Genomic DNA, 19,797 nt, shown 5'->3' with positions numbered 1-19,797 from the left:
ATGCACACACACAATCCACTCTTCCACCCTAGGTAACACTCAACAGGAATGAACACTTATGTCCATCTGAGCCTTGTTGGTGAGCGTTCATGCAGCATTCCTCAGGAGACTGACAAAGTGGAAGTACCCATGTGCCAGCCAGCACGTGACTGGATAAACAGGAGCTGTGTCCAGACAGTGGATGTCAGCAAAACAGAGGAAAGGTGCATGACACACACAGCAGCATGGGTGAATCCCCCACATCATGCTAAGCGAAAGAAGCCTTTTATGAAAATTTCATAGAAAAGACAAAACCAACAGACAGGATGCAGATCCCTGGCCCCAGGGCTGGCACAGGGACTGGTATTAACTAAAGATGGGACTTCTTAGGATGGCAGGTGGCACTAAACAGGACTGGGGTAGTGACTGCACAGCTGTGGATATTTACCTCGGCTCAGCCGTCACACTAAAGGGGAGAATTCTAGGACGAAAGTTATGTCCAGGGAAGCTGCTTTAGGAAGCTCCCCTAAAGCATCAGTTTAACCATCTGCTTATGCATTCAGCAAGTGCTTGTTGAGGACCCCCCACTGGAGGGAGCTGAGTCCCATCTGTCCACCACGCTGCAGGAGGCAGAGTTGAACTCCCAGTTGCATCCTGAACCAGAGCAGCACCACGTGGGCTGTGAGGGCTGTGGGCAGTGTGGGTGGAGCCTTCGGGCTGGCATTGTGGCCAGCTCACCGAACCTCACGGGAGCCACTGCTGCCTGAGGGTGCAGGTAGAGGTGCAGGTGAGGCCACCCCTGGGGGATGACCAGCTTGACAGCAGGGTGCCAGAGGACAGGAATCTGAATGGAGTGTGGACATGATGGAGCTCTTGAAGGGAGACCAGAGCCACTGCCTGGCTCTGCCTGCCTGTCTCCGCAGCTGCAGCTCTGCATGTGTCTGTGCTTGATCACTTGACATTTGTTTTTATTGTTTGATTCTTGGTGATTTCACAGAACAAACTAAGATTGTTTATACCTTAAATCCTGTTCATTTTGTTTATATATTCCCATGGAAACCACTTTGAGATATGGAGAAAGAAAGTTTCATTCTGCCAGCCTGATAATTTTGGAAATTACTACTTTGGAAACTTAGGTACCAGTTGTTTGAATTCACCATATCAAATGAGCAGTTGAATTTAGCCCAGAGTCATCTGCCCCTTTTTGATTCTGAGCACAGTCTTGGACATGTTGGGCAGATAGCAGATGAACATGCTAGATAAATAAAGAAAACACACATATATCTTGACCCAGAAGTTCTGCTGGGATTAGGAGTCAGTCCTGTAACTGTGCCCACCCACATGTGCAAAAGTGTGTGCAAACAGCTTATGGTAGCAGGGCTTACGGGCTGGTAGATGGAGCTTCGGATACCTTATGCTGGTGGGGAAATTTCAGTACCCTGGGTAATGAGAACAGCCCTGTGCTGTCACTTCTGTAGAGAGGGCAGGGTTCGTTTGTGGTTCTGCACTCAGACCATTCTCAGGGCTGCACAGGAAGGGGTGGGGTGTAGTCTCCAGGGAGGGGACAAGGAATTGGGCAGGGCAGGGGTAAGATATAGCTTCTTCATTATCTTGGAGCTGCTTGAATATATCTGGTTTTGTATTACTTCTTTAGGAAAGGAAAGCAAAAGCCCCCTCCATTTTTAAAATAACTGTATTTTATATGTATGTATATTTTATGTGGTGCTGAGGATCAAACCCAGTTCCACACACATGCTTAAGCAAGTGCTCTACCACTGAGCCACAACCAGAGCCCAAAAGTCCCATTTTTAAAGAGTGGTGCTCCTTATGGAAAAATAGATTGGTACAGGCTCTATTTGGGGATCCTAATATACATCCTCATTGACCCAACTATTCCATTTTTAGCATTTTAAGCAATCAGATATATAAAAATATTTACATACAGATGTTCATCATAGTCTTAATGAGAAGAAAGGAACTACTGGGACCTTTTCCTAATACCCTTCTCTCTGTCGCTGTTAAAATCAGTCTGCAAACTGCCGTCACCTGGAGTGGTGCTGACCAGCAGAGCCCTCTGCATTGCCAGAGTGTTCTGCTTCTGTGCTGTCCTATGCAGCAGTCACTGGGCACGTGGCTGACAAGCACTTGGGATAGGAACATGCGACTAAAGACCAAAGTTGTTTATGCATATACATGTTATGAGCTGAAGTTTTAACAGCCACATGTGGCAGCAGCTGCTGTGTTGGAAGTTTCTGTGCTGGAGACCAGAGTGAGTGGTCTGCACTTTTCTATGAAAGGCAGCCTGTTTCCCAGGCCTGGAGCAGCTACCATTGTGATGTCGGGGCAGCTCAGATGGTAGTGATTGAGTGGACAAGACTGTGTCCCAATAAAACTTTATAAACAGACAGCATCCAGGAATGGCTCATGAGCCACAGTCTGCTGACACTAGTCCAAAAGAATATTATGTCTGCTGTAATAAATACAGAAAATGAGGCTTCAGAACCTACATAGCACAAACAATTTAAAAATACTCTGCAGGCCCAAACTTCAGTGGCCAACAGACCCTTCCCAACTGCCCCAGTTGGGCATTTCCCTTGTTTCCAGACTTCTCCGTTGTCAGTAGGAGAATGGTTATTTGTGCTTTGGCCCTTTGTTTAAAAAATATATACATGACAAGCTCACTTAAATAGCCAACAGAATTTGAATCATTTGGAACTAATTCTCTAATATATGGTATAAAAAGAGAAAAATAATGAGAATAAAAGTTAAAAGTGGGTTTTTATAGTACAAGCTGTTCTTCTTTTAAATACACTTTAAATTCTGACATGTCATGGTTTCGTTGCTATCTTTAGTGTTGTTTTGAATTTTTAAGGTCAAAGTCTGTTAATCATAGTCCTCAAAGGCTGTTTTGGTAGAAATCAACAATTTTTTTTTTTTTTTTTCTAAAATTCACATGGAGATATAAAGGACCAAAACCAGGAAAACTTTGTAAGTGAATAACAAAGCTGGAAGATTAGCACTACCTGGCTCTAAGACTTGTTATGAAATTACGGAAAACCAGACAGTGTGGTTTTTGGCAAAAGGTAGGTCAGTGGAACAGAGTAGGGCATCCAGAAACAGACATATGTAGACAACTGGATTTTGACAAAAGTCAAAGCAATTTTGCAGAGGGAAAAAAAAAAAAAAGGTCTCTCAACAATGATGCTGTTGTGATTGGATTGTCCACAGGCCAAAGAGTAAACTTGAGTCTACACATTGTGTGATACACAAAAAGCAACCCAAGCCAGGTGCAGTGACACTCACCTGTAATCCCAGTGGCTCTGGAGGCTGAGGCAGGAGGATTGAAAGTTCAAAACCAGCCTCAGCAACTTAGGCCCTAAGCAACTTAGCAAGACCCTGTCTCAAAATAAAGGGTGAGGGATGTGACTCAGTGGAAAAGTACCCTGGGTTCAATTCCCAGCACTAAAATAAGTAAATAAATAAATAAGCAATCCAAGATACATTGCATTAGGGTTCTCTAGAGGAACAAAATCAACAGGAAGTATAGTTATAAAAGGGAAACTTATTAGGTTGGCTCAAGCTGGATGGTCCATAATGGCTACCTGCAGGCTGGACAGCTGGGAAGAATCAGCACAGTCCAAGAGCCTAAAGCCCCAGAACAAGAGGAATCAATGGTGCTACCCTAGTCCAAGACTGAAAGCTTCTGGAGAATCACTGGCAGAGTCTGCTTTGGAAGAGTGAAGAAGCAGAAGTCTGATATCCTAAGATGATTGCAGCAGCAGTCAAGAACCCGTTCAAGAAGAATTGAGCTTGCAACTGCTGCTGTTTCCTTGTTCTTCCAATTTTTATTTCATCCAAGCCATCATCCTACTGAACAGTGCTGCCCACGCTTAGGGAGGGGCTCTATTTCAATTGGCTATCCCACATGCCAATCATTCTCAAACACACCCTCATTGACACACTGTAAGCCTCTTAATCATTGGCATCTCTTAATCCAATCAAGTTGACAATTCAGATTGGCCATTACATACATTATGTGCCTAGATGTAAAACTCAAACCTAAGAACTTCTAGGATAAAGCCTTAGTGTGACTTTGGGTCAGGCAAGCTTTCTTAGACACATCATCAAAAGCACAGTCCATAAAAGAATGGGTAATAAATTGAACCTCATCAAAATATAAACCTTTGCTTTTTTTAAAGACTTTGTTAAGAGAATGAAGACAAGCCAAAGACTGAGAAAACAGTTGCAAGGGGCTGGGATTGTGGCTCAGTGGTAGAGTGCTGGCCTCACATGCATGAGGCACTGGGTTCGATCCTCCACACCACATAAATGTGAATTAATATATTGTGTCCACCTAAAACTAAAAAATTAATACTAAACAACAAAAAAAAAACCGTTGCAAATTATATGCATAAGGACTCGTATGCCAAATTTTGAATCTCAAAACTCAAAGAAAACGATCTAACTTGTTTAAATGGGCAAAAATGATTTGAAAAGACGCATCACCAAGAAAGATAACAGGAAACAAGCTGCAAAGTGCTGCTCACAGCTATTTGTCATCAGAGAGCTGCAGGTCAGACTGCAGGAAGGACCACCCAGCGTTCTGAGCCTACTAAAGTCAGAGGCTGGGGAGCAGCCGAGCTCTCACCCACTGATGACAGAATGTAAAGTGGAGCAGCCACCTTAGAAAACAGGTAGAACCAGGCACAGTGGCACACGCCCGTGATTTCAGCAGCTTGGGAGGCTGTGGCAGGAGGATCACGAGTTCAAAGCCAGCCTCTGCAACTTAGCAAGGCCCTAAGGAATTTAGAAAGACCCTGACTCTAATTCTAAATAAAAAAGGGCTGGGGATGTGACTCAGTGGTTAAGCACCATGGGTTCAATTCCTGGTGCCACAGAAAAAAAAAAGAGAACAGTCAGGTGGTTTCTTAAGACATTGACCATACCTGCCACATGAGCCAGCCATTTCACAGCTGGATATTTACCAGGGAAAAGGAACAGCATGTGGGCTGGGGTTGTGGGTCAGTGACAGAGCGCTTGCCTGGAATGTGGGAGGCACTGGGTTTGATCCTCAGCACCACATAAAAATAAATAAAATAAAGGTATTGTGTCTAACTACAACTTTAAAAAAAAAAAAAAAGTAACAGCATGTGTCCACACAAGGACCTGCACACTCAAGTTCATAGCATTCAAACCGGAAACGACTGTGCTCTTGAGCAGATGGCTGGTGGATAAACTGGCACATCCGAATCATGAGTACTTCTCAGCAGTAAAAGGAAACAGACACACTGTCCCTTGATTATGCAGCGTGAAAGAAGCCAGACCAAAAAAAGATATACACTGTCCAATTCCAGTTATATAAAAATGTTAGAAAATGCAGTCTGGTCTGTAGTGTTAGGGAGCCGGTCAGTGCTGCTGGGGAGGGTCGGCCACTGCAGAGCAGTGTTGGAGACTAGGGGTTGGTGGTGGTTCTGCAGGCGTGTCCTTTTGTCTGAGCTCATCACACGCACACTTTAAGTGTGTGAAGCTTGTCGTGCATCACTTAGGCTCCAGCAGAGCCATAAACAGTACTTCAAGATGAATTCTGACTCTGGCCTCATTCTATCTCGAGGCATTCTGAATTTGTAAGATCTTAGGACTTCAGGTGCCTAGAATAAGGTGTCATAAGTTGCTCTCCACACAAGTTGCTGGGTTCTACTCATGGGTCTCATCTTTTTGATCCCTAGAGAGCCGCCCTGGGCTAGGTTGTCGGGAGCTGGTCTTCAGGAACCTCTCCAAGGTCCTTCCTGCCATCTGTCGGGACATCACCGACTGGGTAGTAGGGACCAGGGTGAAGTCTGCACAGCTCCTGCCAGTACTGCTGCTGCATGCAGAGGACCACACCACTCAGCACTTGGAAATCATCCTCAGAACCCTGCAACAGGCCTGTGCTGACGAGGAGAAGGCAGTGGTCAGCAGTGTGAGTGGCCTGTTTCCATTTGTGTGTATGGGTGGTGAGTCTCAGCCTGTTGGGGTGTGCAGGGCTGGGTTACAAGCAGGTAATTGTGTTATGGCTGGCACAGTTAGGATACAGAACATTCCTGCTGGGCATGGTGGCACACACTTGTAATCCCAATGGCTCTGGAAGCTGAGGCAGGAGGATCACAAGTTCAAAGCCAGCCTCAGCAACTTAGCGAGAACCTGAGCAACTTAGCAAGACCCTGTCTCTAAGTAAATTTTTTATTTTTTTAAAAGAGCAGGGAGGGCTGGGGTTGTGGCTCAGTGGTGGAGCGTTTGCCTTGCATGTGTGAGGCACTGGGTTCGATCCCCTGAACCACATAAAAATAAACAAATAAAATAAAGGTATTGTGTCCATCTACAACTAAAAAAAATAAATAAATAAATAAAAGAGCAGGGATATGACTCAGTGGTTAAGTGCCCCTGGGTTCAATCCTCAATGCCAAAAAAAAAATGAGCCATTTAAAGCCTACTTTCATGTCATCTGTCTCTCTCTCCCTCTCCCTTTCTCTCTCTCTTCCCCTCTCTCTCTCACATACATACCCTTCACATACTCTCCCTCTGTATATATTTATACACATGCACATATATGTATATGTCACTGAACCATATCCCCAGCCCTTTTTTGTTTTTTTAGACAGGGTCTAATTAAGTTGCCTTTTAAGGCCTCATTAAGTTGCTAAGGCTGACTTGTACTTGTGATCCTCCTGCCTTAGCCTCCTGAGCCACTGGGATTGCAGGTGTGGTGTGTGCCACTGTGACCAGCTCATGTCACGTATTTTTACTTTCCAAAACCCACCATCAGGGGGCTGGGGTTGTGGCTCAGAGGTAGAACGCTTGCCTACCATATGTGAAGCACCGGGTTCGATCCTCAGCACCACATAAAAATAAAGATATTGTGTCCACCTATAATAACTAAAAAATAAATATTCAAAAAAGAATATAAGCAAAAATTTAAAAAACTACCATCAGTTTTAAAAATTCTTTTACAAAATATAGCTTCAGGTTTATCACTTCACAGAGCCAAGCTGTATGCAGTTTGTGTCTCTATACAGCTTGTAAGCTTTTACTTTCCCCACAAAGAACATGACTATTTTGTATCTCTGTCTAATCTTACGAAGGATGAGAAGTGAGGGTGATGGGCACCTCTTGAGCATCGCTAAACCACGTGTGCTGCATGCCCTTCATCCCTGTATAGGCTCTGGGCACCACTATGGGAGCAGGTACAGGGCCATCCAGTACCACAGGCCTCTTCCAACTGCTGCCACCACCTCCTGGCAGCCCTCACCTGCTCCCTCTCTCTGTATTATATCACCCTGGGAGTGTCTTACAAATGGAATCAGCATGTGGCCTTTGGGATTAACGTTCTTTACGTGTGATGCCTTGAGATCAGCCCAGTTGCTATGGATCTCAGCAGTTGTTCTTTCTCTTACCAAGTAGAATCTGGGCTGTGGAGGTGCTGTGTGTGTTGTGCCAATTATCAATAAGAAGTTCAGGTCACCGATATCATGAGAGGCTTGAGGTGTAGGCAGGAATTCCATACCCCTAGGTGTGGCCAGGTGTTCCAAACCCCAGTCTGGCCCGGTGTTCCAAATCCCAGTTGTGGCCAGGTGTTCCATACCCCTAGGTGAGGCCCCATGTTCCAAACTGTAGGTGTAGCCAGGTGTTCCAAACCCCAGAAGTGGCCAGGTGTTGCAAACTCCAGGTGTAGCCCAGTGTTTTAAATCCCAGTGTGGCCAGGTGTTCCAAACCCTGTTGTCTTCCATGTCCCCACACAGTGCATGAAGTCCGCAGAACTGATTGGGACATTTGTCAGCCCGGAAGTGTTTCTGAAGCTGATCCTGTCGATGCTGAAGAAGGCACCCTCTTCCTCTAGCCTTTTGGTCCTTGCTTCAGTCATTCGAGGCTGCCCACAGGATGCCCTCCAGCCACACCTCAAGGTCATCGCCATGGAGCTAGCCCAGGCCCACATTTGCCAGGCATCTGAAAACGTAAGGTGGTGCAGTGGAGGGGCAGGCAAGGAGAGCACATCCTGGCACGGGGGTCCGGAGGTGTCCCACCTGGCTGTCCTAGTGTAACTACTGATGGTGCTTGTTAGCAGGCAGCAGCATGTCTGTACCAGGCCTGGCAGACATGTCCAGGGTCCTCTGGTTTAGGGACCTCACTGCTTTGTCCAGTACCATTGACACCAGCCACAGACAGCCATTTAAATTAGTTAAAATTAAACTAAAATTTCCTTTTATTGGTTGCTCTGGCCATGTGTCAAGTGTCCAGTAGCCACCTTGTTGGACAGCACAGGATAGACATGTCCATTGACATGACATGACAGTCTGCCAGAACATGCTGCTGTGGGTGGTCACAGGCCAAAGAGGGTCAAAGGTTGGTGGCACAGCTCTGAGAACCCTGGACTACCTCCAAGAGAAGGAGTCACATCTGTCACATTGTACTTGGAACGTGCAGTGCATCCTTAGTGATTGACAAGCACTTGTTCCTTACCCATGCCACTTGGCATTTGGATAAAGCCTTGGTGTAGCTGGCCAAGGACATGCAGGCAGACAGCTTGTCTTAAATTGAGCAGTGATTCCTCTCATCTGAGGCTGAGACAAACTAGGTGGGTTGGCTCAATCACTTACATTAATTTGTCATTGTTTCTGCTGAAAACAAAATAATGGCTATTTTATTTGGATATGTTAGACTTGACCCTGTCCATTGATGCATCCTTCATGCACCCTAGACACTCCTATCAAGAGACTGGGCCCTACTGTCCTCCACAGGCCTGGGCATGCCCCAGAGGCAGCATATGCTCTGGCTTGAAGTTTTTTAGCAGCTGGGCCAGAGGGAGCTGGGATCAGTTAGCCCCTGGTCCTCTGTCCAGGCCCTTTCTCTGTTCTCAAGTGAGAGGCGTACAGTTAAGTCACTTTATAATCCACTTTAAGAAACCTGTAAGCCATATCTGAGATGAGCAAGAGAGGAAAGCAGAGCAGAGGTCGGGAGGGAATGGGGACCGGCTGCTATTGGTGGGGTTTTGGCTGCATTTCAGCTCTCCCCCAAAACCATTCTTCACACAACACATAATCTATGTAAGTTCTGCAGTTTTACTTCTGAGTAGTTCTGAGAAGATTTTGGTTCCTTATATAGATTTATAGGCCAGGAGCATTCTTTTTCTAGAAGAAAATACATATAGGGGTGTGTGTGTGTGTGTGTGTGTGTGTGTGTGTGTGTGCACGCGCATAAATAAATGTATACAGGTGTTTAAATATGTACAAACTTAATAGCAAAGAAAATAATCTTTTCATTTCTCAGTGCTAGTAGCAGAGAACTTGAACCTCATGGGCCATGATGTATTTTTGGCTCCTCATCTCTGGTTCAATCCAGGACAAACTTACTCAATGACCTTTCATGCAGAGAGGCCCCTTTCTGACCCAGGTTGATAGTGCATAGGCCAAATGTTCCAACCCTGAGGCCAAAACTTGGTCATAATAAGAACTCAGGTCACTTTACTCCTTTCCCAACAGATTTAAGTTTTTTGCAAGAAAGGACAAACATCCAGGTCAAATGTCATTGTTGCTTCTGAATTGACACAGCTAAGTTCCTATTCATGGGCAGCTCACCCACTGTGTCTGAGTCCTATCCTTTGGGAAGTAGTTTGTGTTTCCTGGAACTATTCAGTGACCATAGGAACAGGTTAAGAATGTCTTTCAAGAGCAAACAGCTGGGCACAGAGGTGTACTTCTGTAATCCCAGTAATTTGGGAGGCTGAGCAGGAGGATTGCAAGTTCAAAGGCAACCTCAGCAGCTTAGTGAGACCCTGTCTCAAAAACTAATAAGGGCTGAGCAGGACTGGGGTTGTGCCTCAGTGGCACATGCCTAGCATGTGTGAGGCATTGGGTTTGATCCTCAGCACCACATAAAAATAAATAAATAAAATAAAGGTATTATGTCTGCTCATCTATAACTAAAAATATTTTTAAAAAGAAGAAGGGCTGGGCTGGGGATGTGGCTCAAGCGGTAGCGTGCTCGCCTGGCATGTGTGCAGCCGGGTTCGATCCTCAGCACCACATACAAAGATGTTGTGTCCGCCGAAAACTGAAAAATAAATATTAAAATTCTCTCTCTCTTAAAAAAAAAATTATTAAAAAAAAGAAAAGAAGAAGAGCTGAGTATGTGGCTCAGTGGTTAAGCACCCTGGATTCAATCCCTAGTATACTCTACTCGCCCCCCACTCCTCCCAAAAAACCACCAGATTTTCTAAATTCCATGTTAAAACAGGAATTTGTGCAGCCATTTTGTGCACGGTGAGTTAGATTGGACATGGTCACTGGGAGACTGGCTCTGTAGTGAAAAGTACTTCTCTGATGTCTGAGCCAGACACTGTACCTAGGCCCAACTGAAGGAAACTGGATTCTTGTCCTTGGGATGTATCAGCAACAGGTCACCAAAATGAGGCTATAATGTGAGCACAGCTCATTCATCCTCTTTAATGAACAGGGATATAACTTTACCTCAGTGGGAAACCTCTGGTGCTTTAGCTAGTGAATTACTTTTTGCAGATAGCATTCCAGAAGCAAGAGACAGCACTGTCCCCTGCTGTGTCTTTTCTCCTCTGGGTGACTGACATGGAGCATCCTTTGATTAGTTGGGAAAGCAAGGGATGCTAAGGTCTTGCTGTTTCCTCAGATGATGCCCGCAGCCCTCTACCCACCTCTCATTTGGGTTTGTGGTGAGACCTCTCCACCAAAGCTAAGAGGATTGCACACCTTTTAAAAGCGCATTCCCTTTGATTTAGTTGAAAAATGGTGGCTCCTTAGATTTATGTGTCGGGTCACCTAGACATTGGCCCATATCACCTTGCAGTCTTAGAAATCAATCAGTAAATCCAGGCCAAAAGAAATAGGGCTATGGGGAAAATCAGGAGTGGAATGAAAGCCGAAATCTGCAGCTGCTCCTGGGATTAGGCAGACAGGCACCCTGCAGATCAGGATGTCCGTGGGTCAAAGCAGAGCTGGGTGCAGGGGAATTTCTGCGCGCACTGTGGCACTAGTTAGTGGGTCATGAAATTTTAGAACCCCTTCTGTTTTCTAGCCAAATAATTTTCATACTTTTTTGAGCTCATACCCCATTAGTAAAAAAATATATAAAATAAAATAAAAAATGAAGCATTTGCCTCAAACACACGTACAATTTTTTCTAAAGCATATGTATAAATTAACGTATGTGACCACTAACCCAGTTCATTCTGTACTCTGTGAAGCATGCATAAGATAGTCATGCTACAGGGATGTCATAGAAAGTACATATGAACAGAAGCCTAGGATTCTTGGACCCTGCGGCACCTGGTGTCTTCACATGCTGCGGCCCCTCCTGTCACTCCACCCACACTATGTAGTGGATGTGCCTGAAGCTGAGAAGGAAATGGTATGACCCACTCAGCCTTTAGTGCCCTTCTGCATCAGGAAGCACTTTTTGAAATACAGAATTTTGTTTCTGTTAAAACCTAGCCTTATGGAAATATTCATAAATACATAAAAGCAGGAAAAGTAGAGAAATGCCACTCCGTGTGCCACCCCTCACTTTGTCAGCAGCTCTTTTGTGTTCTTTAACCTCCCTCTACATCTCTTTAGAAAGAAAGAAAAAAAAAAAAAAAGCCCTTCTGGAGAGCAGGGAGAACTCTGAGTTATTTTAAAGTGAATGCAAGATACATGTCATTTCTCTTGTAAACATAGAGTACACGTCACTGACATTCATGAACTTCTAAAATGTAACTTAAAAGCATTTCACAGAGTGAGCTGTGCCCTTAGCTCACAGCCTCTGTTCTCTCTCTGTGCTGTCTAAACTGTGCCCTTTGGTGGCTGATGTGGCAGGTAAGTCCTCTGGTTTTGCTGTGCACATGGGCCGTGTGCTCCGAGGGTGGCACATGCGGGGCACTGAGTGCTGTCTTCTGGTCTCTTCCAGAGCCTCTACCTGGAGCACCTGCTGCTGTGTGTGCAGGCACTGGTGTCCACATGTCAGGAGGACTGCAGTGCAGCCAGCCTACAGCTCATGGAGGTGCTGCTGACCATAATAGCTGTCTCAGGTGCCACTGGCCTTGGAGAGAAGGTGAGACTGATAGAGACCCTTCCATACTCTGTAAAGGAAATGTGATCATCTTCTCCAGGCCTCCTCTACACCTGGATGTCAGGTTTGGGGTGTGCCCTGTGAGCAAGATGAAGGAATGTGGGACAGTTGGGATGAGTCATGCATGAGGTGGTCATGGGGGTGTCCCCTGTACCTGCAGAAGTATTTTAGCATCTAGAAGGGAAGACTGTTTAATCGCAGAGCTATGGCAAAGAAGCAACCGCAGGCCTGCAGGTATCAGTGGGGTCTCAGGAGTGCACACTTGCCTGTGTGGCTGCAAGTCTAGAGAGAAGAGCGATGGCACAGCGCTAATGGCAATCCACTCTGCAAGATTATTTCTGTCCCACTGGCACTGTATTTATACCTAAAAGTCTCTCATCCACCAATGCCCCTGGGTTCATGGACCATTTGGGACCCAGAGTGTTGCTCCCCGGCTGGAGCTGAACGTGGTTCCTCTCCAGCACCATTTCTCAGCAACCCTGGGGCTGGTTCTCTCTGGGAGACTTAGGTGGCCTATGGGCTCCTTCCAGAGGGAGCCTCACATTGAAGGGGATTGCTGCCCTCCTTCTCCTTTCTTGAGGCCTCTTTAAACTTTTTTTTATACCTTTGAAAATAGCCTTTGCAAAGGGCACGTGTCTTTGCAGTCAGCTTCTCACTAATGAGGCCATAAACACTAACAAGGCAGTGCCTGGGAGCCACAGGAAGGAAGCTGAGCACCACGTGCTGGCAGGAGAGGCTGCTGGGCAGCTGCCACCAAGATCTGGAGGACTTCCTCATGTGTTTGAACCTGGGGAGGAAGGCTCAGGTGAATGAATGGGTGGCTGGCCAGCCTGACATTTAACCACTCTTGCCCTTGTCCCCTCCAGAGCCATTTGCATACCTGATTTGCTTTGAGGTCTGAGGGCATGGGAGAGCTAAGTGAAGGAGGGTGAAAGGACAGTCTGGTGAAAATAGTCTCTAAACCACTTGAACCGGGCATAGTGGTACATGCAAGACCCTGTCTCAAACTAAAAATATGAAATAGACTGGGAGTGTAGCTCAGTGGTGGAGCACCCTGGGTTCAATCCCTAGTACTGTAAAACTATTTGGCCCCATGTCCGTGCATAGCCAGTCCGTGCATGGCCAGTCCCTGCTCGCACCCGACATCAGAAGGTTCTTGAGCAGTTGTGTCCTGGAGCTCTGTAACCTGAATGCCACTGGCATTGAACTGTCATAAATGCATGTGTCTTAAAAATGAGAATCGTACTAACCTGTGACTTGTATCCTCTAGGCCCAGGAGACTATGAATGCATTGGCCTCGGTGGAGAATGTCCCCAGCAGCCAGGACCTCTATCGCAAACACATGGGTCCCCTCCTGGAGCGGCTGACTGCTTCACACAGCGACTGGACGGTGCATTCTGTAGAGCTGCTGCAGTTCAGTGTGATTGTCACCCAGTCAGGTGAGCCCCGCACGGTGCTGGCCCAACTCCCAGCTCAGTCCACAGCCACCTCTCTTCTCCACAAACAAGGATGCAGGTCACTGATCTGATTTGACTGGGGCATCAGAGTGACAGTCACCTTACCTGTGGAGAGGAGCCTTGTGACAAGACCTCTCAGAGATGCCAAGGACCTGTTTGGGGTTTTATTTGTGGTGCTGGAGGTTGAACTCAGGCCTTGTACTTGCTACAAATGCTCTCACTGAGCCTCAGACCCAACCCAAAAGGCCTGTTTTGAAGTGTGGTAACTCTTCAGAGTCTGTCCCAGCACATAGTCTTTTTTTTTTTTTCTCTGTCTCTCTCTTTATTTATAGTTATGCATAGTGGTTGTGTTCACCCAGACAAACTCATACATGCATGGAAATCGATTTCCGTTCAGGATCCCCCCAACCCTTTTCCCTTCTGTCCTCGCTCCCCTCTCCCATTCCCTTCCTCTACTTGACTTCCTTTTGCTCATCTCGTAATTTAGAGTGGAGCACAGGGGCACATGCCTGTAATCCCAGCAGCTCAGGAGGCTTAGACAGAGGATCACAATTTCAAAGCCAGCCTCAGCAATTTAGCAAGGCCCTAAGCAACTTAGAAAGACCCTGTCTCAAGTCTTTTTGGTCAGTACTTTATATCATCTCTTTTTGATTGGTACTTTATATCATCTTTAGCTCCCCTTTCCTTTATTTTAATCTAGCTTCCACATACAAGAGAAAACATCAACCTCTGAGTTTCTGAGTTTGGCTTATTCCACTTAGCATGGTATTATCCCCCATTTCCATCCTTTTACCATAAATTGCCATATTTTTGTTATTTTTTTATGACTCAGTAGAACTCCATTTTATGTATATACATGACAATTTCTTAATCCATTTATCTATTGACAGACATCTGGGTTGATTCCATAATTTAGCTATTGTGAATTGAGCTGCTATAAACACTGAGATGGCTGTATCGCGTAGTATGCCAATTTTAGATCTTTGGGAAAATACCAAGGAGTGCGATGGCTACGTCATGTGGTGGCTGCATCCCTAGTTTTTTGAGGAACCTCCATACTGCTTTCCAGAGTGGTTGTACTAATCTGCAGTCCCACCAACAATGCACAAGTGTTCCTTTCTGCCAGCCACCTTACCAGCACTTACTATTGTTCGTATTCTTGATCACTGCCATCTGACTGGAGTGAGATGAAGTCTTCGTGTAGTTCTGGTTTGAATTTCCCTGATTGTTAGAGATGTTGCACATTTTGCCACATGCTTGTTGGCCATTTGTTTCTTCTTTTGAGAAGTTTCTGTTCAGTTCTTTTCAGGCACACATTTTTCATAATATACTTTGGAAATGGAATATTTGATGGCCTTTTATATAGCCTGTATATTTCAGATACGTATGGGTTTTTTGTGGTGCTCAGCACCTCCAGCCATGTTGGTGCTAAGAATGTAGTAAAGTGGCTTTGGCAGTTGGAGGCCTCAGCTTTTCTTTATTCTCCCAGGGCCCCCAAACGTGGGCTTTTTCTGGGAGGAACAGCAATGCTGCCTGACCCTTCCTTACAAGTGTGGAACACGCACCTCTGAGTGTTCATGCCTCCATTAACAGAAGCTGCAGTGGTTCATTGCATATATCCTGCAATTTCCCAAGTGGACAGACTTGTCCAGCAAATCAGCCTTTTCTGGTCTATAGGCCCCCACTGTCCCTTTCCTTGCCAATCCTGTGGCTCCCCCAAGTGGTGCCACTTTGAGGTGTGCATGTTGCAATCACACCCTGGGTCCAGGGTGCCTAAGTCAGCCTATGACTTCTGTGCAGCATAGCAGTCAGTCACCATGGTTGGTCTTGGTGGCCAGTGCTCCAAGGCCTAGAAAGAAGTCCAGAATTATTCTTTGTCAGTTATGTGCAAAATTATCTCTAAGTAGAAAAGAAAGTAGAAAGAGTAAGGTCGTGACAGCATTGACACTCATGCCAGACACTGCTCCAGTTACTTCAAACATCAGCCTGTTGTGTTCTTGTCTCTGGAGAGGCACAGGGAACTCCGGTGACTGACCCAGAGTCCTAGCTGACAGACTGAGGTGTAAGCCTAGGCAGCATCCAGCCCCTCCCCACATGCTGGGACCCCAGAGGCCTTGTCTATGTAATTTCACGTTTTGCTGACTATCACCCAAAAGGAACTCACATATCAGATTACTCCAGGATGCAGAGATCAGAATGCTAGGTGAGCACACCCTCAGAGACAGCCTTACCAGCAGTTAGCAGGAAAGCCAGGACCTGAGGCTATTTCCCTTGGTTCTATTTCCATTTGAAAATATTTCTTATGGTGTTGGCATAACTGATTAACAACTTGCAAAATAAATTTGAGTGTACATCTCATATCATAACACCAAAAGACAGGACACTTAGCAATATGTTAAGCCCCAAATCATCATTGAAACTGATTCGGTGATTCCAGCTGTATTTTTCCGAGCCTCTGCTGTGCATTTGTGTGTGCATTTGTCCAGAGTTATTCTGTGTCAGTTATGTGCTGGTAGAGCACATTATTATATTATACTTATTATATTTGTATAATATATTATTATATTATATACCAGTATATTATTATACTGGTAGAGTGACTCTGAACCCTGTACAGCCAGAGGAATGAAGAGTTGTGTTTCATTTGTGTACTATATGTCAAAATGCATTCTACTGTAAAATAATTTGATTTTTTTTAAGTATTTATTTTTTAGTTTTTTTTTTTTTTTTTTAGGTGGACACACTATCTTTATTTTATTTTTATGTGGTGTTGAGGATCAAACCCAGCATCCCACACATGCCAGGCGAGCGCACTACCGCTTGAGCCACATCCCCAGCCCAAATTAGTTGATTAAAATCAATAACAAAAAGAACAAAAAAAAAATCTCAAAATAGGATACATTTCCAACACAGTATCTAGGCAGTATGGATTATTTTTGCATTCTTCTCTGTTTTATTTCCAAGTTTTCTATGATGAGCATATACTACTGTAATGAATGGAGAAAGCAAAAGGATTAGAATAGTTTTTTAAATATGAGAGATTTTTGTAATCTGGGTGTGGTGGTACATGCCTATAATTCCAGTTACTCAGTAGGCTGAGGCAGGAGGATTACAAGTTCAAGGCCAGCCTCAGAAAATTAGAGAAGCCCTAAGTAACTTAGTGAAACCCTCTCTAAAAAGAAAAGGGGTGGGGGCTGGTAAATGGTAAAGCACCACTAGATTCAATCCCTAGTATCTATCTATCAATCAATTAATAAGAGAGATGTAAAATTTTTTCTTAGTTATAAAAGTCCTGTGAGAGGGGCTGGGGCTGTAGCTTGGTGGTAGAGCACTTGCCTAACACGTGTGAGGCACTGGTTCGATTCTTACCACTGCATAAAAAAATAAATAAAAATAAAGGCATGCTGTCCTACAACTACAATTTTTTCTAAGAGAGAGATAATTTTTTAATATTTATTTTTTAGTTTTTGGTGGACACAACATCTTTATTTTATCTTTATGTGGTGCTGAGGATCGAACCCAGCGCCCCGCGTATGCCAGGTGAGCGCGTTACCGCTTGAGCCACATCCCCAGCCCACAACTACAATTTTTTTTAAAGAAAAAGAATCATTTTTTTTAAAAAGTCCTATGAGAGGACAGCCTTTTAGTTATAAAACATTTAAAACTTCCAGAAAGTGAGGCTATAAAGAAAAGAAATAGGTACAACTATGCCTTTATATGAAGCAAATAAAAGAGGAGGTGTCACAGTAAACTCCAGCATCAGGCCTGTGTGGTGTGGGACTCACAGGAGCTGAGGACAGCACAGACCCACACTGCAGGCAGGACGTTCCGGCCATGGGAGAGCATTGGTGTGTGGCCAGAGCAGAGAGTTGTCAGCGTTCCTGGTAATAAAGAAATACAAGTTGCAAATCCATCTATCGAATTTGACCAAAAATAACAAGGCTGTCCCCGTGTCATCAGCTCAGTGCCTGGGATGTGGCAGGCAGTGGAGCAGGCAGTCCTTATGAAGGGCAGCTGGGGCAATGAGGGTATCCACGCTGGCTCAGCAGGCACATTGGGAGAATTGATCCGAACTGTGGAAACAGCTTTGTACCCAAAATATTCAACAGGGCATGAAGTGCTAGTAGGAATTGGAAATGATCCAAATACCTAGCATGAAGTTGAGAGTATAAGGTCATTCCCCCAGGAGAAGAGCCTGGCCACCATCAGAGCCCCATGGAGCAGGGCAGTGTGACAGGAGGAGAGGGAAGGACAAGGGCAGCAGTGTGCCCCTGGCAAGGGGAGCGAGCACCAGCAAGGCAAGGGTCCTGAGGCCCTTTCTGCCTTTGGGTTTTGTCCCTTTTAACATTCTTAAAACCCAAGGAACTGCCTCACAAGTACCACCTGAGCCGCAGCCCTGGGGTATCATCCTGGGGGGCCACGTGGCCCTTCTCCCCATACTCCAGCAACCATGCCAGGACCCAGGGACATTATGCTCACTTTGTATTTAGGCCAGCAAAGGTAGTTTGTTTCCAATTAAGAGTCAGAAAGGCAGAAATAGTGTCATCTTATGGCAGTAAGGCCCTTCACCTAGGTCCCTAGAGAGTCTGCCTGAGTAAATGCTCAAACAGGAGACGACACCTGCCCCAACCCCGCATCAGCCTCCCAGGGTGGGAAGATGAGGACCCAGGTAAACTTCATGATCCCCTAGTGGCCTCCAGCTCTGCCAGGTCTAGTCGCACGTAGAGGGTCAGTGGGTGGACTGTTCTTTCAGACTGGTCTCAGGTCCAGAGCCTTCCCACCACACCCCCACCACCCACTGAGCTTCAAGCTTTTGGACTGCCCTGTGCTGGCAAGAGGTGTGTGTGCTTGAGACACAGTGCAGCCACTGGGATCTGTCCCATTATGATTTTTTGAGACTTAGACATGAACGATCAAGGGGGACTCTTAGGGTCCGTGCTAAGGCCCTGTCCTCTCTGTCACACCATCAGGGGCTGTGATGATATCAGATAGCACTGCACAAACGTTTTCATACATCATACAGAGAGCAGGAGTCCGGGGATGTGTCCAAGGATCAACAGCCAGAGGTACAGGGTCAGGCTGCAGCTCCACACCCCTCACCCCGGTCGCCAGGAATCCTGGACTTACTGTCTGTTGAACGCCTGGGCCTTCCATTTGAAAAGGCAGTTCCCAAACAGCAGTGTCGGCTCTCCTGACTTAAAAGGCCATGGCCAGGGCTGCTTCCCTGGGTGTGGCAACTGTCTATCAGTGGCTGTCGTGCTGTTTCCGTGTCCTAAAGAGAGCGTGAGGCTGCGCTGGAAACAGCCTAGCCTCTGCTCCCCTGCCCACTGACTGACCCTGAAGGCAGACCCACAGATGGCAGAAGCTTCTCAGGAAAGTGCTACCTCCTGGTTTTGCATGTAGTGACTTTTTAACTTACCGAAGCGTTTTTGTGTAAGTTGTGCGTTTAATAACCTTTATCCAAACACTTTCTGATCCACACAATGCCAGCCATGTTCTGGAGTGGCACCCCAGAAGCTCCACTGCTATGTGGATGCCCAGCCCCTGTGGATGCTGGCTCTGCAGGTCCACACCTGCCATTGCAAAAGTTGACATTCTCTTCCCAAAGTCAAGTCTAGCATAGTGTTGTGTGAGTATCAAGAGCTCTTCACTAGGTGCTTAAAGTCACCCATCTTTATACCTAAGAAAGGACAGATACCTGCATTTTTTAGGATTTTTTTTTCCCTCTTTATTTTTGTTAGTATGTGTTTGACCTAGACTTTAGATATAAATAAGAATTTGTTGGGTTTCAATTTGTAAAGAATAGCTGATAAAATGCTCAAGATAAAACTGTTTGCAAGAGGGAGGCCAAAGGCATCCATTGAGGCTTACACTTTCCTTTGTGCGTCTTGTCCCTCTACTTTTTGTGAACAGAACTTCAGTCTTGGGAGATTGGTATTTACCCTGAATGTTCTCTCTCCTTCTCTCATCCGAACATTTTGAGACATTTGTCACTTGTTCAGAGTTGACAGAGTCTGAGCAAACCTCTGGCCCTTACCCATGCTGTGCTGAGCAAACCCCTGGTGCCTACCTATACTTTGGGGATCCCACTCCTTAGTACATCAGTTCCTTTTTCCAACATCTTGGTAGCATTTGTACATGGCTTCCGGGGATGAATGAGCCCTCCGCACCGGGTTTCCCTGTTTCCGTCTCGCAGGCTTAGACAGCGCTGGGATTTGAGATGCTGAATCTTAAAGGAGCAAAAGTTTAA

The 19,797-nt window shown here is 45.6% G+C and overlaps 1 protein-coding gene across 1 annotated transcript in view; it reads left to right on the top strand.

Annotated features, from left to right (window-relative positions):
* The window catches only part of Dnaaf5 (dynein axonemal assembly factor 5), a 53,090-nt gene that overhangs the window by 17,875 nt on the left and 15,418 nt on the right, over positions 1-19,797 (top strand). The window contains exons 5-8 of the mRNA XM_027922777.2: positions 5,706-5,938; positions 7,755-7,967; positions 11,929-12,072; positions 13,361-13,529. Of these exons, the coding sequence (XP_027778578.2) occupies positions 5,706-5,938; positions 7,755-7,967; positions 11,929-12,072; positions 13,361-13,529 (759 nt within the window). The remainder of the gene's footprint in view (positions 1-5,705; positions 5,939-7,754; positions 7,968-11,928; positions 12,073-13,360; positions 13,530-19,797) is intronic.

The sequence above is a fragment of the Marmota flaviventris genome, chromosome 19 (genome assembly GCF_047511675.1).
Source record: "Marmota flaviventris isolate mMarFla1 chromosome 19, mMarFla1.hap1, whole genome shotgun sequence".
NCBI classification, from domain to species: Eukaryota; Metazoa; Chordata; class Mammalia; order Rodentia; family Sciuridae; genus Marmota; species Marmota flaviventris.
The sequence above is the reverse complement of the archived record's forward strand: the minus strand, read 5'-3'. Positions and strand labels throughout refer to the sequence as shown.